The 24,070-nt window shown below is 38.4% G+C and overlaps 1 protein-coding gene across 2 annotated transcripts; it reads right to left on the bottom strand.

Annotated features, from left to right (window-relative positions):
• Positions 1-3,098: 3,098 nt before the first annotated feature.
• MIER3 (MIER family member 3) lies at positions 3,099-22,868 on the bottom strand. Of its 2 annotated transcripts, none has more exons than XM_054987293.1 (13): positions 22,861-22,868; positions 21,964-22,041; positions 19,223-19,368; positions 17,673-17,807; positions 16,580-16,700; positions 16,038-16,123; positions 15,704-15,776; positions 13,170-13,321; positions 12,881-12,962; positions 11,623-11,714; positions 7,257-7,384; positions 6,986-7,131; positions 3,099-6,883 (listed from the first exon to the last, which is right to left on the bottom strand). In XM_054987293.1, the coding sequence occupies exons 3-13, from the start codon at positions 19,319-19,321 to the stop codon at positions 6,426-6,428; spliced, it is 1,572 nt and encodes a 523-aa protein (XP_054843268.1). In that variant the 5' UTR covers positions 19,322-19,368; positions 21,964-22,041; positions 22,861-22,868; the 3' UTR covers positions 3,099-6,425. The 2 variants fall into 2 exon arrangements, with proteins under 2 accessions (XP_054843268.1, XP_054843267.1); XM_054987292.1 differs by having other exon boundaries at positions 22,017-22,041; positions 22,861-22,867.
• Positions 22,869-24,070: the final 1,202 nt, after the last annotated feature.

The following is a 24,070-nucleotide window of genomic DNA, read 5'->3' on the forward strand; positions in this document are numbered from 1 at the left end:
CAATGGCTTTGTTGGGGAATATTCCAAAGTCTTTTTTGTATCATCCCTGTGTATGCTCTATAGCAGAGTGGACTGTCTAGGCTTGCCTAGCAAGCTTTTATGTTGATCAGATTCAGTGTTTTACCATCTGCATTGAAGACTGGAAGATAAAAAATATTCCAGCTAATCAGATCTGATAAATCGATTGAATCGCTGGTTCATGTATTGTTTCATTGTAAATTTTATAGTCAAGCATCTCTTGATTTACAAGATATTCAGGGTGTAAGCTTGGAGCTCTGACTCTCGAAAGCTTACACCCTGAGTGTCTTGTTGGTCTTTAAGGTGTCACTGGACTCAAATCCTGCTGTTCTCCTGCAGACCAACATGGCTACCCACCTAAAACTATCCTCATGGAAGGCACCACATTCAGATGCATGGAGTGGAAATCTGTCAACCTTCAGTGTCTGAAGAAGAGAGCAGTGGCTCTCGAAAGCTTACACCCTGAATATCTTGTTGGTCTCTAAGGTGCCACTGGCCACAAATCCTACCATTTTGGTAGGTAAAGGTAGTCCCCTATGCAAGCACCAAGTCATTACTGACCCATGGGGGGAGTTTTGTTTTCTTGGCAGACTTTTTGTTACGGGGTAGTTTGCCATTGCTTTCCCCAACCATGTTGGTAGATAAACTATTTTCTGAAGACACTTCATATTTTATTGACTGGGGCTGACCAAAGAATCCCTATACAAGTAGCTAAATAGCTAATATGAGTTGAGATAATGTCTTGTGTATAATTTCCTTTGATAGCTCCTAACTTTTCATTGTATGATGTGCTAAGATTGAACAATATATGTTGAGATATGGTTTTAGGTTAATTAATGCTGTTTGTTCTGCTTCTGAATGGCTTCAGGGCCATAATAAAGACTTATGACTCTGTTCTACTATGTGGTGGAATCCAATCCACTTACTTTATCTTAATATCCATTTTTCTTCTTCTACAGTGTACCTATCATATTTTAAAACTCTGAAGCTACATGATGTTACTGGGTGATTACCAATATGTGGTCTGTAGTTTTGGAAAACTTCATTTATTGCAGTCACATGGCTAGCGTACTGATACGCACCCATCAAAATAAGAGTATAATCTCATTGTTACTCCAGCAGCAGTACTTCATATTTGTGCCTGAAGATTCATTCAAAATGCTGGTTTTGCTCTTGAAAACTCTGAACAACTAAGATCTAAAATACCTGAAAGATTTTCAGTTGAAATCATCTGGTGATGCCCTTTGGGAAGGATTCCGCCCTGGAGGCCCTCAGATAATCACAGTAGGAAGACTTACACAGCTGTGGCCCTCCAGTTGTGAAATTCCCTATCTGTTCAAGTATGGCTGTCATCCCCTTTTTATGGTTCTTCAACAAATCTCAACGTCTAGAAGGCCTGCATTTGATTATGTCTAAGGAGGAATGTGGCCGGGGGCGGGGGTTAAATTTATTTATATGAATTTTATATGGCTGCTAATGTGAACAAAATGTTTTTATTCTATTTCTGACACTGGTTTTAGATTTTTAATCTAAGGAGTACTTTTTTCATAATAAAAACATCTAAAGGCTTTTTTTTTCATAGAAAGGGGGATATAAATTCTCCAAATAAATACTCCCTGAAATACTTACCTTCTTTTATCATAATGGCCTTTCCTATGAGTGACTGAGTATTTCTCCAGTGATGTATAGCACCAGCCATAAAGCTTGTTTGAATGTCTTTATATAGTAACTTTTTAAGCCTCCTGAAAGATAACAGTAGTGGACATTAAATTTTCACGTTCACAAACTAGTTTATAAAAATCAGGCGCACTGTGATTAGAACCCAGCCCTCAAGCCCCTGCATTGTTTATTTCCATATTGCATACAGGAAGCTTTATTCCCTTCCAGTGTAGTATAGTACACATATTAAAATAACTCTCTCTACCCTATATGCACCCTGACCTAGATAGCCCAGGTGAGCCTGATCTCATCAGATCTCAGAAGCGAAGCAGAGTTGGGCCTTGGTTAGTAGTTGGATGGGTGACCCCCAATGAAGACCAGGGTTGTAGAGGCAGGCAATGGCAAACCACCTCTGTTAGTCTCTTGCCATGAAAACCCCAGCAGGGGTTGCCATTAAGTCAGCTATGGACTTGAGAGCATTCTCCCATCCACCTCCCTGTATGCATTAAGCTATTCTAAAAGGTATGATGTATATTGGACTTGGCATGAGGAATTTTTTTTACCTGTCAAGGAAGGTGTTACAACAGCAAACTAACCTATGTCTAGCACCATCATTATCAAAAAACAAAATACGTTGTGCTTGGCACTATGATCGAGTACAGTCAGGTTTAGATGGGGGAGGTGAGGGGATTTATTACTTGGTTTCACTCCTCCTCCACAGCTTAAGTCAGTGATGAGAATAAAGTCTACTGTTGAAAGCTACATGCCAGCAAGGAGCGGGATACTATTAAGGTTGGAACCGCTGACCTTGGGGGATTACTGAACACTGTTTTGGATGGCCAATGCTATTGAATACTTTGCCTCTGTTTTCAAAGTTTCAACCATGTACTGATCAGATTGTGAAGACTTTCTGCTATAGTCTTTTTATGCAAAGGAATATGTAAATACTACATCCTAGGAATCTGAAACTACTGCAAAGTATGGTAACATAATTATGTACAGATGTATTACATGGCAGAAAAAAGAGAAGAGGGTTTTGGTACCAAGAGGCAGAATTGACAGTATGGCTGGACACCACTGACTCAGCTGAAATGATCACAAAGGGAATATAAACCAATAGACATCAAAACAAGATAGACCTGTACTATCAATTTGTAGGAAATTCTCCTTTAGAAAGTATTAACCACCTTTGGTCCCCCCTAAAATACGTGTTACCAGAGAATGGTATATTTTTTTCATGACATATTCTCTCCCCTTCCTTCCAGTGCAAAAAGAATATACAACCACTTAAATTCCATTCTTTAAATGAGTAGACCTGAAGATGTAAAAAAACTTTTAAAAAGTTGTGTGTTTGTCTAACAACACTGAAGCAACAAATAATGTAGCAGAGGCATGAAAACTTTCAGAGGAGGAAAAAAGGTTTCCAGACATTTATTTCTGGAACTGTACACCAGGTATTAAAGTACAACAAATACAAAATAATGTTCAAAAAAATCAGTGTTTATGTACAAATATTAAAACCAATGCAACAATAGCAACTTCCTCTTGGACACCTGATACTAAAACCAGTTGCGATTGTCACTAATTTATGCCATTATGCACAGGGAATACTAGGCTGATCTTGGAATGACTGATGGCTTCAGGACTGTAGTCCTCCTGACTATTTTTGTTTAGGAATAGTGGGAAGTTTTCATTCTGATGGGAAAAAATCATAACCACAGCATTGTGTAAATTTAGTTTCGCATTTATAAACAATGTGCTTGTAACACTGGGCAATACAGAATCTTCTATTGGTCAGTTAATCCACTAGTTTACATTCAAAATTGAAATATCAACTAAAGACTTTGGTTAAATTAAATAGTATCACTCAGACGCTACTGGATCTGAAACTGACATATAGTATTAAACTGTCGGTTTTAAAAAGAAACTGCACAAATCAACCAAATTGTACACAATTCAGTAAACTTCAGACAGTATTGTACAGCTTTCATGTCAAGTCAGCAGTTTGACCATGACAGAAGGGGAGAACAATTAAAAAACTACCAATGGGGATAAAATGCTTAAGTGAAAGTATTGCTCTTATCACAGCACCAGTTACAATTCTAAGTGGAACAGTTAGCCTTTTCAGAGTCCCTGTAGTTAAGTGATACATCTACTAAACTGCAATTGCCCATGATGGATTTTTGGTTTGTTCTTATCAAGGGGTGGGGCAGAAGAGAAAAAGAGAATATATTTAGCAAAGAACAAAAGAAGTCATCACAGTTTGTTATAAGAATTGTGTGTCACCCGCTAAGAATAAAAGCAATGTAGATTTCTTCATAACGGTTGCTATGCTGTCCTCTTCCTACTGACCCTCCAACGCAATTCTTTTAATAAACAGTAACAAGTTCTCCATTAAGATGTTTAAAACAGAGAAAAACAGGTTAAGTCCAGCTTTTAAAAGAAAAATTCAATAAATAGCTATTTTACATGAATAAAGTCATAGTGGTACAAATTTATGAATGTCACATCAAGCATGCACAAAATGTTACTATACACAGAAGTAGTCAGAAAATATTGAAATAGATATCTAAAAAGATATGCAGAATGTACATATTTACATAATCTTGCAAATTATTGCCTCATTTTAACAAGGAATTAAAAGTAAACATTACCAGCTAGCTAGCCAAGAGGCTAAATTAGATCATTAATTAAAAATCTATTAAAACTAGCCGGAAATCATTGTTCTCTCATACCATTTTCAGAATTTTGGTCAAAAGTCTTTATTAAATAACTAAAGTGTCCATTCAACTTGCTGACAATCAAAACTTTAGACGAGAAACTAGACTGTCTCGGTCTTCATTAAGACCCCAGCAATGCATAGATAAACTGAACGTAGTACTGCCTCAGCTAATGAGAATGGGTGTGTTCATTTAAGTGCAACTGGTATCGGCATTCAGACATTTTCGAGTAATGGTTTTTATACAGACCAGCCACTGTAAACCCATACGCTTGAATGTATAACAGAACAAAATATGGCCAGTATTTTACAAAATTACATTAAGATGCGTTGATCAAAAACAAGGTATGAAGGTTCAGCACAAATCACAGCAACAAGAAGCTGACAATTTGGCTAAAAATGGGCCAAGGCTACCCGTTATTGACTGTGTACTTACTAGATTATGGTTTTCAAACATTTTGGAACATCACCACCAACTTTTGTCCACTGTGCTAAATTAAAATTGCTAAAATGGTTAAGTGCGCTACTGGTGTAGAACTCTCCAAAGCCACTTTTGATACAATGCCATGAGGAACACAGAGCACTATGCTGCATTTCAAAATCTGGATGTCAATGCAGTTCACAGTATGCTGAATAAATACCCTCCCTTTGAAGAACTAACTAAGGCTTCTGCTTTCTATTTACGCAGTGCAACTGTGAAATTATTACTACCAACACTAAACTTACGTTAAAAAAATTGCAATATTTAAAAGGAAATTAAATATGTATAATGGCCAGTGCAAAACTAGACAAGTTTTACTGCATTTCAATTGTATTATAAGAAAGCTCAGCATTTCTGCAACACAAATTTGTGTCATTCAAAACACATAACTGATACCTTTCAACTAATAATATCACTGACAGCCACTTAAAATCCAAACCTCTAGTGGCCATTCACAGGTCTTCACCTGTGAAATTTAACAAAAACAACCTAAAACAGTCTCAACAAAGCCTCCAAGTATAAATGCATTTGAACTTCTTTCAGTTCAGGAAGGAAAAATATTATCCATGCTTGAAAATGCAGTTATATACTTAAGGGTTCTACTGCATTATCTCGGTTTATTGAGTCCCTCGTAAGTTTAATACTTTGAACTGCAATACTCTGAACTTAAGGGAGTCCTAAGATGTAAACCATTAGTGGTAAATCCTAAACTGTGCAGACTGTACCATTCTCTCTCAGTGGGTCTTTTTAAAAAAAAGTTACATAACATTTGATGTTGAGTTTCACATTACACTCCTCAGAAGTGTGGACACCCCCCAGCATAAACACCACATAATTTCAGCCAATAGGTTTAAGTACACAGAAACCTTTGGACAGTATAATTATCTCTGTGTAAGGTAGCCATGGCCTGTAATTTGGTAAGAGCATCCAAATATAGGTCTTCAGGCTTTGCTCCTACAATCCCTTGTGCTAGTTATCCATCAAGATGAACCTGTTGTATTGTAAACTGAAGTGCTCTGGTTTAGTATCACATGAGAGAAGGTTCCATTGAAAAAGATCCTTTGTGTATTTGTGCAGTTTAAATTAAAGAAACCTTTCCCTGCTTTTATTTATTTATTTATTTTTAAATGCTACATTGAGCAGGGATCAGGATTGGTACCTGTAAACAATCATTATTCCACTGCATCCAGTAGGGCAGAAGCAACTTAGTCTAAAAGCCACTCCAATCAGTTCAGAACTTCTGTGCTGGTTTTGAGACAGCCGTCTCTGTCTACAGGTTTTAAAAGTAAGAGGAAGCAGAGCTTAAAGCTGCACCACAGAGTTCTCTTAGTCCCCAAACTCTGCTAAACATAGTATGAAGTCTCCACATTTATGGATTGGAAAATGAAATTACTCTTGATAAATCAAGATATAGTTCTGTACATAAAGACATCACTGATGTCATACAGTTCAAACTTCCAGTGAAAGACTAAGCAAACCTGATTCTTCCCATCAAGTTCACCACTAATCATCAACAGCGTCCACCGTCTCTTCAATTGCTTGCCACATTCATTCCGAGTGGAGGGCAGTGTGCTGATGTAACGCATGGGCATTGATAAAGCCATTGGTTTCATTACTAGATAGACTGCTGAAGTCAGCCACTGAGACTGCCATTTTGGCACTTGTAATATGATGTGTGTGGTTTTCAAAATCAACGCCCAAGTTATTTACAGAAACATCATTCATGAAGGATTCTGGGACTCCAATTCCCATTTTTAGTCTTTTTGTAGGCCTTTCAGACTCCTCGCTGCATATGTTCATTGGATTTAGCTCAGAGTGATAAAATCCAGTCTCAAATAAATTAAAACAATCATTTTCTCCATTACTAGGCAAGTTAAGTAAGTCTTCTGTTACGACAGGCACATGATTAACTGCTGTTCGGGGCAAGCTGTCCAGAGGTGGGAAGGCATCATCTAAGCAGTTCACATCTGTAGAGTGGCAAACTGTGGCTACACTGTTGGTCAGTGCTGGAACACACAAAAATTAGAAAGATTTTACAGTACAGCAGGAAGCAAGAAAATTATATATATTTCTGTTTCATGAGATCTTTCCTGCATCTTTTGATTTACCTGTCAAATCATTGGCAGTGATAGAGTTCAGGATGCTTAGCTGTTGGTCAGGAATGGGCTCTGGTCGACTGTTTGTCGTTATGGCTGAAGAATGAACAGCTCCACCAAGAGCTTCAGCTTCATCTACCAACCGATCCATGTAGTCCCTGTAAGGGCATTGTCATGCAATTTTTAAATTCACTCTGGCTGGAGGAAATATCAGTAAGTGTTGGGAAATTTTAGAAAATAAGCTTTAAAAAAAATAGTGACTATCCAAGGGCTCTGAACTTACGTGACTCCAGGATGGTGGTTGTACCTCTTTTTTCCAAATCTTGTTTGCTGAGCAAAGTAGTCATATCGTTCTGATTTCTTCCACATGTAATAAAATGCTACACATTCAGCAACTGTTCTGCTTCTCACCTAGGAAGAAAGGAAGGAAAAACACTCAAGCCTTTGTACAGAATTCTGTCATAAATCTTTATTTCAAACTACAAAATATTAAACGATTTTGAATTTATTTCCTTGTTAGACTCCAGGTTAAAGAGACAAAATTCTCCTAAACACTGTTAGTCGCAAGTTCATCGGTCATCAAATTTTCTAATATAACCAGTTGCTGTTTGACATTTAGAAAGGTCAGCAAAAGAAAACCTTTATCGTCCCTACCCAGAGGACACTAACAACCCTCACTAGAACATGTTCAAGTATATAAAAACCATTTTGATTTCAAAAGAAAAGTTTAGTACATATTTGGCATGATGTATACTAAGAACAACTCATTTTCTCAGTCTCCTCTACTTCAGAAAGTAGGTTTGTGAGGATAAAGTGGGGAAGAGGACTATCTACAGCAACCTTAGTCCTTTAGAGGAAAGTCAGAGTCAAAGTCAAATAAGTAAATATTCAATTAATAGTAGCTGCTGCTTTGAAGAAAGATCCAAATGCCTGTCTATTCTGGGGAACCAGGGTGGTGTAATGGTTAGAGTGTTGGACTAGGATCTGGAAGACTCAGGTACAAATCCCCACTCTGCCATGGAAGCTTGCCGGGTGAAGCTGGGCCAGTCACACACTCTCAGCCTAACCTATCTCATGGGGTGGTTGTGAGGATAAGGAGAGGAGAATCATGTAAGCCTCTGAGTCCCTCATGTGGAGAAGAGTGCAATATAAATGAAGCAAATATATTGTTTCTATGCCTTTCAAAATTATTTTAGGGGGCAAAGTTCAAGTCCTTAGCAGTTTGGTTGCCAAGTTAACCTTTCTTGCCATTTGTATACTGGGCCCATGTATTTCAAACAGAACTGGTACATAAAATAATTTAGTTGATAAATTCAAGTAAAATCCCACACTAATTTAGATTCACTTTGTATATAGTCCTGCACGTTTAAGAGACAACACCATAAAAACACTAATTTAAAAAGTAAATGTTTGACTACGCATTAGGGTTGACAGGTCCCCCAGGGTCCAAATCAGGGGACAGGGGTGCCTTATAGGGGGGTATGCTTGGAAGGATACTTACCTCGCATTTTTTAAAATAAATTTTTATTCTCAGCAATCTAATAAACATATGTACAATAACAAAGCATAATTTAACAATGCATGTGATTAACATTATTATACCGGAACAGCATAAATATTACATTATTGTGATATTTTTCTTTCCTTAAGTGTACATATATCTTTATCATTGTGAGACTAGACTATTCAAAGCTTAAAAAGTGATATAGTTCCATACAATATAGTTCTATTGCTTCAAAGTTCTAATTCCAGAAATTTCTGATATAAAGTTGTTGCACCTTGTATATTGTTAGTGATGAGATAGTCTAAGAAAGGCTGCCATTTTTCGGTAAAATTTATCATTCTGGCATAATCTGTTGGTGTTGTATGATATTTGTTATTTTATCCATTGCTATATATTCCCACACTTTATTGTACCATATATTTATATCAGGCGGATAGGGAGATTTTCAACAAGAAGCAATAGATGTTTTGGCTGCTATTAGGAGTGATGAGAGCATATCTTGTCTTATCTGTGGCAAAGAGTGTTCACGCCATAAATCTAAAAAGATGAGTTCTGGTTTAATCGGTATGGTATAATTTGTTATTAAGGCAATATGGTGTAGTATTTGTTTCCAAAATGATTCTATATATTTACATTGCCACCAGCAATGTGCGAATGTACCTGTTTTGCCACATTTTTCCAGCATAACGGTGAAATCTTTGAGATTCTAGATAGTTTTTGTGGAGTGATATACCAGTGATGGATTATTTTATATGTTTGTACGTTTGCATTGACAACCGGGAAGTTAATTAATCTTAATATCCAGATTCTCTCCCATTCTTTTCTTGATATTGTTGTATTGCAATCTTGTTGCCATTTCAGTTTGGTGTAGTGGTTAAGAGCGCGGAAGTCTAATCTGGAGAGCTGGGTTTGATTCCCCACTCCTCCACTTGAAGCCAGCTGGGTGACCTTGGGCTAGTCACAGTTCTCTGTAGCTCTCTCAGCCCCACCCACTTCACGGGGTGTTTTGTTGTGGGGATAATAATGACATACTTTGTAAACCGCTCTGAGTGGGCATTAAGTTGTCCTGAAGGGCAATATATAAATTGAATGTTATTATTATTAGTATTATTCATATAGAATGATTCATTATTTTTCCTATTTATTTGTATAATTATATATTTTAGCTATTAAACCTTTCTGAATAAACTTTTTTGCTCTTAATATGTCTTCAAATTTTGTCTTTGGTTCCTTCATTATATCCTTTATTTTAGTTTGATTCATAAAATATCTTATTTGCAAGTATGTGTACCATGGAACTGTTTGTTGTAATTTGGCTTCTAATTCAGATTTTTCAATAGTGCCTTTTTTGAAGAACATATTTGTAGATCTTTCAGGATTGTACTTGTTATACATTGTGACGGAAAATTTTCTTGTGAGGTTCACAAAGAATAACGTGATATATTTGGCAATAGCTTTAGTTTATATTTATCCCAAGATTTAAGTATACTATTTATAAGAAAATTATTTTTACATTCCTTGGGTCTATTAGTGTTTTTTAACAAAATTACTTCTTGTATAGTTTTTGGTGAACAAAATGTTTGTAATATATTTATGCAATCAGGTTTTATTTTTCTTTTTAATATGTGGATTACATTAGACAGCCTTTTGCGTCATTATACAGCATAACATCAGGATAGTTATAACCACCATGATATTTTTTCATTTTAATCATGGAGAACGCTATTCTTGGATGTTTATACTGCCATAAGAAATTATTTAGAATGGATTGCCACTTTTTTAATAGATTTAGGGGAATGTCAAAAGGGAGCGCTCAGAAAAGAAAAATTAATTTAGGAAGAATAAAGGATTTTATTATATGATATCTTTCGCACCAGGTTAAATTAACTTTGTTCCATTTATCCATATCCAATTTTATTTCTTTGATTTTTTTGAAAATGATTAATTTTAAGTAATTTGTTTAGATTGTTTGGAATAAGCGTACCTAAATATGGTATTTGTGCTGCTGCCCACTGAAATTTAAAGTTATGTTTAATTTGTTCTTGAGTCTGGTCAGTGATATTTAATGGCAAGATTAGTGATTTTGAATTATTTATTTTTAGTCCTGCTATCTGACCAAAAGAATTCTGTGTTTTTTGTAATTCTTGTAGGGATATTAAAGGATATGTAACATATAGCTGCATATCATCTGCAAATAAGCTTATTTTGTAAGTGTTGATTCCTATTGTTATCCCACTGATTTTTTTATTGAATCGGATTGATTTGGCCAATGGTTCTAAAGCCACTGCAAATAGAACTTACCTCACATATGAGTGCTCCAGAGCCTTAATTGTCGCACCAGGAATGACATCATTCCTGGCGCAACAAAGAAAGTCTCTGGAGCACGCAGGAGTGTGCTCCAGAGCTCCCGGGCCCGTTCCCTGCACCTCCTCACCAGCCAGGAAAATGGCAGTAGGGGCCGAGGCTGGTAGCAGGAGATCCCTCACTCCGGGAACTGGCAACCCTACTACACATGGTCTTCATGATTATAAGAGTGTGTTCTATTCATACTCTGATTCTGGTTTTACTTTTACTTTCTACACAGGATTAATTCACAAGCCAACACCAAAGACATAGCAGAAGAAGAAGGCCCTGTCCTACAAAGGTTATGCTACAACAAATTGGTTAGTCTTTAAGATGTCACACAACCCTTTGCTGACATTTTTCTTCAACAGACTAATGTGCCTGCCTACCCTTCTGAAATGAGCAAATATCAAATGTCCAATTTCAGAATAGAAGCCAACATTTCTACAGCTCAGAAAGGACTGGATTGAACTTAGCACTTGCCCCCCTCTTACTAGTCATAATGCAGTTCTTGTGTATCATAGTGCAAAAGCCAAAAACAGTGACTACTTTAAAAATAAAGGGAAAGGGAGAAATAATAACAGCACCCAAATGAATGATGCTCTGCTACAGAGATGAACAGACCAACTCATCCACTAAATGGCTGCTTTACAGTGTTTGTTGTAAAATTAGCATGCAAATGGCCAGACAGCAACAATATGCTGTTTATGTGACACTCGATATTATAATTGATTTAATTAGATTCTTCTGTGAATTTAAATCTTAAGTACCATTTGTCTCACTTATCTATATATTATCTTACCTTGTTTTTTTGTATGAGATGAAAATCTTTCCCATATATCAGAAGTGCATGTTCAAAGTTTCTACATTCTTCTTCTGTCCAGGCTGTCATCTCTTGAAAACCAGCAGAGAGAGAGAACAATAAAAAAGACTGATATTTCAGCCTTTCTAGTTCAGAGCATTTGGACAGCAAAAGAGAACTACTTAAACTTAATAGCAGTAATACTCATGGAAATGGGCTTCTAGACAAGTAAGAATTGTATCAGTGAATTGTATCAGTGATGCAATAAGCCTTAGTGCGGGGGGGGGGGGTTCACTTTCAGTGATGAGATAATGCACAAAGAACCAGATGCATGACTTCATTGGGGCTCCTGTGCAGCAAACTTGCTTTGGACAGCACTGCCAGCTCTGTTTTCACTTAACTTGCTATCAAATGTTCCATACACCTGTATTCTCATGATGTACTCACTTCCTTAAGCCAGTCATGATGGCAACAACTTGATAGCATCTGGACTTTAGCCCAGATTCCAGGCAAGCAACTAGTCTCCTAATTTGTATTATCTGAAAATAATTTCTTTAAAGTTACTGAAATTTTCTTTTAAGGCAAAAAAAAATCTGGCAGACACATATATATCTTTTGTTCTAGTTATATCAAAAGCCTTCTAAACTCAAAGTAACCTATTTTATTTGAGCATCAAATTGTTCAAAAGAACTCCAAAAATTTGACTTTTGGTTGATTCATGAAGTTGTTTTATCCACATGAATTTTTACTGTTAATCATCTTGTTGGTTCAAGTAATTTTACATGCTATCTGAAGCATCTCTGAAAAGTGTAACTGATGCTTATCACTGAACTAATATAACAGAAAAGCTGTATCATACAAGACTGTTCTGAGATAAATACTAAAGTGCCATCAAGTCACAACCAACTTATGGCGACCCCATGAAGTTCCACCTCAAAGCAAGAGATGAGCAGAGGTGGTTTGCCATTGCCTTCCTCTGCACAGCAGCCCCAGTGTTCCTTGGTGGTCTCCCGTCCAAGTACTGACCATGACTAATCTTGCTTAGCTTCCAAACTCTGACAAGCTTGGACTAGTTTTGACTATTTAGACTGCTATATATAAGAACATAGAACCTTTACTCTTTTTTTTTCCGCAGCAGCTATGCATTATTGTCCACTGCATTATTCTCCACTGGGAGAATAATTTGCTCAAACTTATTTCTTTAACTTGCACCTTAAAAATTGTTTAAAAATCTTAACTTTTACTAAAGAGTTCTTACCTTGAGATGCCTTTCCATTTGAACAGTATCTTTCAATTGCTTCTTTTATGCTGTGGTTACATTTGAGAAGTTCATAGAGTGCCTAGGAAAGGATTGCAACATTGAAAAAGTCATGGAAAGACACAATATAATGATCAAACTCACAAGTCAATCAAAATTGTTCCCATTTCTCTACTTAATGATTAAAGCAGCAGAAAATGAGGTTTAAAAAGAAATGAGCAAAGACAAAAAGTGTTTGGTACACGAATACAAAGAACACACAATTATTAACTGATTAAGATTAACATACCTGTTCATTGTCCCGCATATGTATTCCCTCAGGAATTCTGCCAATGATTTTTTCATTTCCAGTTCTTAAAGAGGTCTCAAAAAGGTACTCTTTAACTTTGCTCTCTGAAAGTACATCAGGTTGCCAGAGTAGCTGGTCTTCATTTTCATACACTGTTAAGAAAAGACATTGAAGAGTTATGAGTCAGACTACTTAACTGCTTTACAAGGCAGAATAACACAAATATATCGAAGTCTACTTTAGTGTTCTGGCTGCAATATTAAGTGAAAAACAAGAACATTTTTCAAACTGGTCAAGATAAACAGAGACAATCCAGATTAAGCATCCTGAAGAGCCAGAATTGCAGCAGTCGTTCCTCCTACACAGCCTGGTCAATGGAATGGTCCTTGTTTAATATTAAAGCATTTAATAGTTTCTGAATAATACATACGGTAAACTGGCAGGATTAAAAGTAGTCAGAAGACCGTAGGTACAATAAACAGAGGGAAATCTTACATGGAAGACTTTCCGAAGTCATTTTCAATTATATAATGTATCATTTACTAGTATAAAATCAGCTTATCTAGAAACATTAACCTTCCAATCAACACATGTATTTTACATTAAACTGATGAAATGTGATATGCAACTGACAGAGACTTTATAAAGCAAATAATGTGACATGAATGCAATCACTAAATATTCAAACAGATAGGTACATGCTTGTCTGTAAAGCAATCTTTAAACTTGTCAGCTGCATACACCGTGCAGCATTAGATAATTATCTAATCTAAGAGAATACTAAAACATTCAACACAAAAGATGGATTACATGTGAAACCAAACAGATTGAAGTCTAATAAACCACCCAGGATAACTTCCTGGTGTATTCTGAGAAGTCACAATGGGTTGGATCTTATGGAGTTCTACTGGAACAGGAAGGTTATTTAGCAGTATTCCACTGGTACAAGCTGTGAGGACATAAATGCTTCTGTGTTAGCTCCCACTTCCTTCTTTGCCTTCTGTATAGAACACACATGTCACAGCAAACTGGAGTTTACTTAAACCAAGAAGTTTTTAAATCAACTTCTATGCACAAGGGGAGAAGGAAGCACATGCACATGGAAACAATTTTTGTTCATGCCCCAGAGTCTAACTGCAGCTTGTCCTGGTGTCTGTAAACCATGAACGTCTGTGGAAACACTGAGATTCTCCTAGCTCTAGGCTCCTCCACAAGGCAATGGCTACTCTGCTGGTGCTATGGATGGCATCTGTAGTATTCAAGCCGATCTCCATTGTTCCCTATGGGGAAAATTGCGGGGTGGGTGGGTGGTCCTAGGTGGCTGGGGGTGGCATTTTGTAAGCAAAATGGATCTGGACTTGACTGGACCTGATGACTGCACCTGGAAGAGACTGGTTTGAGAGTGTTCTTTTTTTTCTCTTTGAGGGGAAGGGGAATTTTTCTTAGTGTGATTTTCCTGGTGATTCTCTGGTGTGAAGTTGTTCCTCTTGCATCAGTTTGGTTACATGGGGTGCTGTGTGTGTCTGTTTACCTCTAGTTGCAAGAGTGTCACTTGCTTCATACAGTTTTGTGTATTTTAAATTAAATTTTTCTTAGTATGATTCTCTGATATGAAGGTTAGTCCTCATAGGGAACAATGGAGGTTGTTGGTGGATAGGGGCACCTTTTGGGGTGGCATAACATGGCCCCCCAAAGTCCAATCTTTCTGAAACTTGGGTGGTCATGAGAGGAGGGTTAGGAGAGGGTCCCCTGCACATTTGGGATTATTAGGGGGGGAAATGTCCCTACCAGGTCCCCAAATAGCTGGGAGCAGTGTTTCCCATTGGAAACAATGGCTAAATCTTCTCTAATAATCCCAAAGTGATTTAAATACCTGAACTTGAAGTGGCTTGTTGCTTTGGGATCTGGGTTTTCCCAATTCCCCCCCCCCAATTCTTTTTGGGGTGCACACTCCTATATACAAATTCATAACAGGTTGCAATCCTGCAGTTACATGAAATCTCATTTATTTATGTTTGCTATTTATAGTCTGCCTTTCTGAGACTCAGTGAGGAGCTTGTCGATATCTGTGCAATTTGTACACTTGTACAGAAGACTGAAGCATTTACTGTTAGCATTTCTGTTACTCTTATTAAAATACATAGTGCTTTATAATTATCATTTAAGCTGCTCAAAATATATTCAGAGAACTTTATGACAGAGGGTCAAATGAGACATGATGCCAGGAGATTCTTGAATGGATTTCCAGAGGATTCTAAAAAAATAAATGGCACTCTACATCAAAGCCACTTTCCCCCCAAGTTGTCATTTCATTTAAAAAAAAATCTGAAGAGACATTCACAGATAATCTCCTGTTTTACTCCAAGTGTTTTGAACATGATTAGCTAATGTCCAAGCACTTTATACAGAATGAACTATACAGGCAATGTTATGGTCTTAATATCATACCTTACATGTGATAGTATCTTTTCAAAATGTAATTTTCAAACGTTAGTTAAAAATATTGAACGTTTAATCAAATAATAAAACATTACCTTTATCGTCATCACTGCATTTGCTTAAACAAGGTGGAATTTCTGCTTGGTATTGTGAGCCAATCATTATTTCCTAAAATTAATAAGAAGAAAACCAGTATTTTAAACTAGACATGTATTTATTTTAACTTCACATTTATAACTCTTATTAAAACTACACATTTGAAAAAAAGACAGCTAGAATCCAAACACGCCTTCATGTTTCATGATATAGACAACACATATGATTGCATTTGCAGGACATGGAATTTGTAATATATTTTAATTTCAGATGCTTTATTGCATCTTAATGAATAAATTAAAGTACACTAATGTGGACCAGTTCCAGGGCTACCTTTCGCAGATCTTCAGATGAATTGCCAGTATCCACTTCTACATCCTCGCCATCTGATTCTTTCTCGCCATCACACGTTGTGTTTGCTTCACATGAGAAGGACAAGTGTTAATTGAGCAAAATTTAATAACTTACAGTTTCACATCATCTAACATAGTTCTAACACAACTTATTTTTCATTAAGGGTTCTAATATAAAATAAAAGTTAATTTGTATTGTTCTTGTTACCATTTAACAGGCAACAGCAGCAAATGGTGACAGTTCATAATGCTCTGGCCACAGAGTCCATCCTAGCAACAGCAGAGCCCCAATAGTTCAATTCATACATTTTCCTCTTTAAACTATAACTTCGCACATAATGTATCAGGGGTGAACAAAAGCCTGTTCCGGGAACATGCTGCTATCCTACTTTGAAAATGGTTAAAACAACAAGCCAAGTCAGAATGCATTCTTCAAGTCAGGATATAAATAAAATACCAAACTGGTCTCTCACACTCTCAACACTTCTAATTACAAATATCAATGAATACTCATTTCCATACATCTTAATGGACGGGGGAAAAAATCTGTTGCTTCATGAGAGGTAACTGATGGTGTCAAATCATCAGCAGAAGACTGTGTTTCTTCATCATCCCCTGACAAGAGGTCTTTGGCTATTTCCTCCTGCAACCAGAAGAATCAAATTTTAGCATCATTTAAAGGAGTAACTGTTCCTTGAAATTCATCCTAAAAGCAGTGCCCCTATGAAGTCTGGAGAATGAGTTAAACTTTCACAAGTTTCCTATTTACTAAGCATTTCAGACCCAACTGGAGACATATTTTAGAAAGCTCAGGAAAGGAAATTTTATATTCCACTAAAAACAGAATGCATCTGGGCTCTGTATACCATGAAGTCTCATCTTCTGTGTCTGACATGTCAAATATTTACAACCTATTGTGTTTTACCCCTTTGCTCAATTAAGCATGAAGTCTCCCTCCAATGGAAGACATTCTTCCTCCAGAGTTGAATGGAGCTGTAGGATACAGCTCACTGTATCTAGTTTAAATAAATTTTTCTTCAAGAGAAAAATACAAAACAACATTTGATATAGAAAGTATATTTGAATACAATATATACTTCATTTTTCATACAGGCCTCTGAATATTTGTTTAATGAGTTTAAAGTCCGATTCTCTTTTCATTCAGAAATTTAGGTATTCCATCTATTCCATCTGTAGTGCAGTCCTAACCGTATTTGTTCACACACACACAAAACTGTCTTATACAGAGTCAGACCTCTGGTACAAGACAGGCTGCAGCTTTCCAAAGAAAGGTTCTTCCCCAACACCTTCTATCTGAGACCTTTCAACTGGTGGTGCCAGGGAATGAACCTGAACTTTCTGCATACTATGGCACGCCACTGGTTTCTGTGGAACAATTTCAAGTTAATATGCTTAGAACTACAAACCAGACCCTTCCTACAAGGAAAAAATTAAGTGCTAGAGTTCATAGCATGTTATTTGTGCCATAACATTGAATTACTGAGATTCAATATCTAATGCAATGCAGGCATTTAACCTCTGCATACTAAAAGGAAAAGATTATTTGCAACCGTAGAGCCTAAGAAGATACCACAGGAAAGTGTTTGCAACTTACTTTATCCAAAGTCATGTCTGGCAATTCATCTGCAAGTTCACTTGGGGAACTATCTGCACTGGAGCTTGCCATAACTGGAATCGTAGGTTCATAACCATAGAATGCCAGTAGATCTTCTAAAGGCATACTTCCTTCCTGTAGTTTTGTTTTTAATAAAGGAAAACCAAACGTATCAGTATTTGTAGAAAACAGCATGGGACAAAATAGTTTTCACACTTAAGTGGAAATATGATCCAGAACCAGAAGATACTGATCTACATTGAAGAAGCCTATAAGTGTACAAACTAAACTGATACAGACTTCCTTTGCAATCAGGTCCATTTGTTGTCACCTAGGATGCTACTTCCCTGTTGCAGCTAATCAGTACACTATTCCTGTACCTCCTGAAAAGTGCTGCACTGCCCATAGCCTTACAAAGATTTCTGGTGTAGCTGCGCCAATGGCTGTCCAGAAAAGCTAAAACTGTTCAGAGAACAAAGCAATCAGTAGGTGCAATACTGAAGAAACAGCAAAATTACTTTATTTAGATATTAATATTTATAATTTGGTACTGCTGTCTACTAAACATGCAAGTTTATATGAAGTGGCCTGGTTCTCACCAAGGGCACCTTCTGTTCCATATTATGCATGTCATTTTATCAAATTGACTCTGGAATTGACATTTAAGATGACTGTCAGACATAAGGACGATTGCTTTTGTACACTGTTAACATATCAACAGACTAGACATCCTGTAGCTGCTCTTTAAGTGCTCTCAGGAATCATTTAATTGCTTGACTGGCATCAATATTTATGAATGTCCACCCTCTGCAAACAACTTCTACAATGGTCATGTACGCGAATCCTAAAGAGCAGCTTCTTTCACTTATTATGCAATGTGTATGTGCTGTACCTCTCACAGAGACCATAACTAGGACAGCAACAAAGGCTGCGATCCTAAAAACAATTTCTTGAAAGTAAACTCCATTTAGTAACATGGGATTTACTTCTGTGTAGATGTAGACCAGCTCAGGAATGGTTCCTAAACTGTAAAATAGGGAAGGCTGCTCTAGCTTCCCCATTCCATTACTGAAATCAGGTGTCAGAGTCATAACCATCATCATATCCTGCTACTTTCCTATCCAATTCCATTACTTTTGTCATTAACATATTATGAAAAAACAAAATGTATATCGATTAATACAAAATAACATTGATTTAAAATAGCATCCTACTAGATATTAGCACTTTCATGGAACCTAATGCACTAAATACTTTTTAATGCATGATTTAAAATAGTCTCTTTAAACACAGCCATGTTATAAATATTTTTATGAACTCTATCCTAAACTTGTGAAAAGCACTTCATGAATTTATGTTCAACAGGATACAGAACTTAACCTACTTTATACTTACAAACCCACTTGCACATTTTATTCTGCTACAATTCCATTGTCATCTGACATTCACCAAGCGCATCTGATGCAGAGGCCAGCTACTATTTTAGTGATTTTTTTCTAAGCCACATTTTAAGAAGTGGGTAGCCCCAGGGGCCAGAGGGAGACGCTTACCTTTTCTAAATCTTCAATTTCAGAATTAAAATTTTTGCCTTCATCCATCATTTCCTCCTCTTCAAGTGTTCTCTCGTCATCATAATCATGTACCAGCATTTCAGCTGTAGGGTCAAAGTCATGATCCTCAGAAGATAAAGAGCCAACTATAAAAAACAACGTGAATCTCTTTAGCAATCCATACAATTGTACCAATGGCATAAGCTATGATATATTCATTTAAATTCACAGTCAAAGATTCAAATAACAAATATCAGCTTCCATTTTGCTCCCCTTAAGTCATGAGTGCAGTTGCATATCCAGCAATTTAAATCACAAAGGCTATTAGCTTCATTTCTTTTATTATAGAATTACCTTTCTAGACTAGTGAAGTGATTATGTGTGCCAGTAAAAGCAATACAAACAATCTGAACCAACACACTGTAGATATCCTTAGTAGATGCTATATAGCCTTCCTGGTCACCCTAAATGAGGTTCTCTAACTCTGCATAGGATTGAACAGTTAGATTCTGACACCATGTACCACTTTGAACATAAACCTGTATAAGCGTATTTGCTGTATAATTGAAGTTTTGCACTGGTTAGATTTAAAACTAACACAATCCGAAGAAAGGAGGGGACGGGAATTCCCTGTGATGGTCTGTGACTGCAGTCCTGAGAACACTTTCTTGGGAATAAGCTTCATTAAATAAAGTGAGCCTTAGACTTTCTTAGGATTACTCTCTAAAGGAGTTAAAATTGAGGAATCGTCACTTAGTTTAAGAAAAGAGATACTGTTTTTAAAAACTATGTTAAACTAGCCACATTTAAACTAACCAAGGGCACAATATATTGTTGCACTGCAGGTATGGCTGGAGAATACCATACTTTTTAAGCCTGGAAACCAGCAGATCTTTCTGGGTCTTATAAAACAACTTCAGAGTGTTTGCTTCCTACCAACACTGTGAAGTATCTGTTTCAGGAAAATGTAGAGTCTTATATCTGATGTTTCAATTAAACTCTGCTTATTTGAAGTTGTTAGAATGAAAGGAAGACATTTTTAACAAACGGTAATTCTGAAACAACACAAATATAACATACACAAACAGTACTCATTTTCATTTTAAAGAGCATTTCCTCCTTTTGACTACTGCAACAAACAACACTATGTAGCACTTCAAACGTGCTTTATTTGATAAAAATTTGCAAAAAAAATATATTAAGAATTACCCATGCTAATAACAAAGAAAAGCATAAATTATTTATTTAAAATAATTGGGCACAATCCAGTCAAAATAAAGCATTTAAACTTTTCCCATTAAAATCAATGCATGTAAAGAGCTTTCCTTTGGATGGATGATGTCCTTTAAAAAAAAGTAGCTACCCTTAGAACCCAGTGCATAGATGTAATTTATACAAAAAATGTTATATACTTGCTTGTTCAGGATTTTATCACAAACTTGGTATATGAAGCTAAATTAACTCCTAAAATACTTAAAACTATTTTACAGCAACTTTAATCTAAGCTGTACTTACCTAACACTGCTCTGAATGATTTTATATGGCTAAAGAAGAATTCAATTTACAGATTGAAAATGGAGGCAGAAAACATTTACTTAGCTAACTTGAAGTAATTTGTTTTATATTATGTAAGAGGTGCTATTGTTATCAAGATGAGAAAAAGTCTTGCTCAGCTCTCTCTAATATTAGCTTTTGGTAATATTAGTGGGAACAAGACTCTAATTTACCTTTTAAACAAAAATCAAAAGTAATTCTGAGATCAACATTCCATTCATTATAGCTTTATTGACATGTCATTCCACTCCTATTTTTCGTAATTAAAATTAAGTAGGCGCAATAGACAGAGCAGCGATCAACTAGAGCAATGAGATCAACAGTGCAATCCTGAACAATGTTACACCCTTCTAAATCCAATCTTAACTTTGTTTAGGATTGCACTAGCCAGCAATCCTGTATGAACACTGAACTCAATGGAACTTACTTCCAAGTGAAAACATAAGTTAAAATTGTACTTATATACCTTGTTCATATTCATAACTCAATCTTAACCTGGGAAGGAACTGCCTCTACTTTTAGTGGAATTCACTTCAAAGTAAATATGCAATTTGATTCAGTAATCAGTTAAAGTTATAATTATTGTGTTTTATTACATTTTGTTGTTTTGTATGTTATAGACTTATATTTTGTTTTTTTCTGTTGTGAACAGTCATGAAAAGTTATTAAAGAACAGCAGGATAACACTTTTAAAAAAAAAATCAGTCCCTTGAAACAAATGGGACATTTATGCATGCTTAGGACTGCAAGACTGAAATCTCAAACATGCTGTTCAAGAAGAAAAGGGGAATCCAAGTAAATATGTTTAGACTCAGACTCAACTTGCTTCCTGCAAAGCAAAGGAAGTCTCCAAGTCACTATTCCAGAGTAAGAAGTTTGGCACAGCTAGACTAGTGACCATTTAAACCACTGGACAGCTGACATTAGAGACTTGGGCTGTCTGTTTTCTTAAGTTTATGTTTTTAATTGTTATAGCACCCACAACCAATCCTTATTAACTCTATAGGCAAGAATACTTCTAGAGAATGCTCCACATTTTGATCAATAAGAATCAAAGTGTTGACTTTAAAATGAAAACAAAGCAAAGAAGGGGGGAGAGGGAGGAAAAAAAGATCACTGCAACAAATGGGAGAAAAAGCAGCAAGCGTATCTGACAGATGCGCCTGTAACCTCGCCCTTAACCGTACCCAAAAGCTTCCCACTGCCGGAATCACAGAAGAAGGAACTGAAGAGGACAAACCTGGGCTCGAACTCCCAAAGGAAGCCTGTAAGGAGCAAGAGGAGAAAGGCGTTAGCAGCCGGTCTGGCCCGAAAAGAGGGCCGGTGAGGAGGGAGTTTGGAAACTGCTCTGGGCCCCTTCCAAGTTGCTCCTTCTCTCCCTCGCACACCCACCCCGTCGCCCCTTCCCTCCGCCTTCCCGGCTCGGCTTTTTGTCTCTCCGCATCCTTTCCTCCCTCCCCACCCCCACGACATGGGCGCACCTACTCCCTCTCCATCCCTCGCCCGGTCCTCCCTGCCCCTTCTCGCCGCCGTGCCCTTCGCCTCGCCGGCCAGCCGAGCAACACCTCTCGCCCCTTCCACTTTCCCCCTCCTCACCCAGCGCCGGTCCCCGACACTCCCATTCCCATCCCGGCCGGGCCCGCCCGAGAGGTGACAGGGGCTGCCTGCCTGAGGCAGCGACGAAGGGAGCCGGACTGCCCGCTGGCAAACGTCGCCTCCTCCCCACTGCCCGCGCCAGCTGTTCTCCCTCCGTCCCCCGCTTCGGTCCCCGGGAATCCAGCCGAGGGCAGCCGCCCCAATCCCCGCCGCGGGACTGTGGGTGGAGACCGGCCGGGCGCCCCGCTCGGCAGACAGCTACGGGGAAGCCAGACGGAGCTGGCCGCGGCCTAGTCGCGCAGGCTCCGCTTCCCCGGGGCGAGAGGCTCGGAAGGCTCCCAGCCGGCCTCTGCGGCCCCCTCGGCAGGGCTCCGGCCATTGGAGGGGGCTTACGGGACCGCCGAGGGGGTCGTAGAGAGCCTCTCTGCGCCGGAGCCCCTTCAGGAGCCCGCCGGACCCCGGCGCCCCTACCCGCTTTCCCCGCTCACCTCCGCCATATTGGGAGCGCTCGGGCAGAGCGGCAGCGATGCGCCAAGTGCCCGGATGGGGCCGCTAAGCCAATGGCAGCCCGGCCGGGACTGGGACTCCAGCCGGGCGAGGGGGAGAAGCGCCGGCTTGGGGGTCCCCTCAGGCACAGCCTCTTCCCCGCGACTGTCAGGGACGCTCCCCGCTGCCTCCAGACAGAGAGGCCCAGGGTGTCGGTGCCTGACAGGGAGGAACTCCCGCCTTCAGGCTGACAGGATCCCTCCAACTCCTCGCTGAAGTTTGACAGGCGCCTCTTCCATCTCCCCCCCCCCCGCCCCATCATGGGAGAGGCTGGCCGAAGAGCCACTTTAAGGACTTTATTGACAGGAGGATGGTGGAAAGGAAGAGAGATGGCGCTTACCCCCCCCCGCCACAGCCCCGAGACTCCATATTGGGGGGGGGGGCTGTCAGAGACGCCCAATTAGCTGGGAGTGACACGGAAAAAAGATTTCCCCCACCCGAAAACAACCGAGTAGCCGTAAAACCTCCACTCCACAACTTGCAGAATGACCTTCTTGAAGCCAACAGAAGTAGAGATCGCTCAGCTCTTGTTCCTTTGACGTGAACTAATGCGGTTCATTTCATAAGACTTTGATCCACTGTGTTGGCCATGTTGGCCTGCAGTAGAGCAGCAGGATCTGGATCCAGTGGCACCTTAGAGACCAACAAGATTTTCAGGGTATAAGTTGCAGAAGGTATCTGAAGAAGGTAACTTTGACTCTTGAAAGCTTACACCCTGAAAATCTTGTTGGTCTCTGAGGTGCCACTGGACCCACATCCTGCTGTGTAAACAGAGAGGTAGTAGCATCTTCTCAGGAGTTACCACCATGCACAGGTAGTTAACACATATGAGGAAATGGTTCTTTGTAAAAGTTTAACAACAGAGAATATGGATGAGCTGGTCCATTCCACCTGTTGACAAAAAAATGGCATCCCAACTAAATAGGCTTTGCTTAATTCCCACCAGTCTTGAAAACTTCCCCTCCAAACTGTTGACAGCACACAATGGCCATTCAGATTTATTTAGCTAGGTGTTCTTGGTTTCCAAGCAGAAACCTGCATAGCTTGAGAGCAAGTTTTGCCTGTTCTTCCTCTACACTATATAATGATCTTGATGAATAGAGGTACAATTATATAATAATAACAAGAACAACATTTGATTTATATACCGCC

This window comes from Eublepharis macularius, chromosome 8, assembly GCF_028583425.1.
Source record: "Eublepharis macularius isolate TG4126 chromosome 8, MPM_Emac_v1.0, whole genome shotgun sequence".
Classification (NCBI taxonomy): domain Eukaryota; kingdom Metazoa; phylum Chordata; class Lepidosauria; order Squamata; family Eublepharidae; genus Eublepharis; species Eublepharis macularius.

Excerpts from the sequence above, each read along its gene's own strand:
- MIER3 (XM_054987293.1), bottom strand. The coding sequence starts at position 19,321 with ATGCTGGTACATGATTATGATGACGAGAGAACACTTGAAGAGGAGGAA. Across the intron at positions 16,124-16,579 it reads TTTCCCCCGTCCATTAAGAT|CAAACACAACGTGTGATGGC; the intron begins GTATGGAAATGA and ends TCTCATGTGAAG. Across the intron at positions 15,777-16,037 it reads CATCTGAAGATCTGCGAAAG|GAAATAATGATTGGCTCACA; the intron begins GTAGCCCTGGAA and ends TATTAATTTTAG.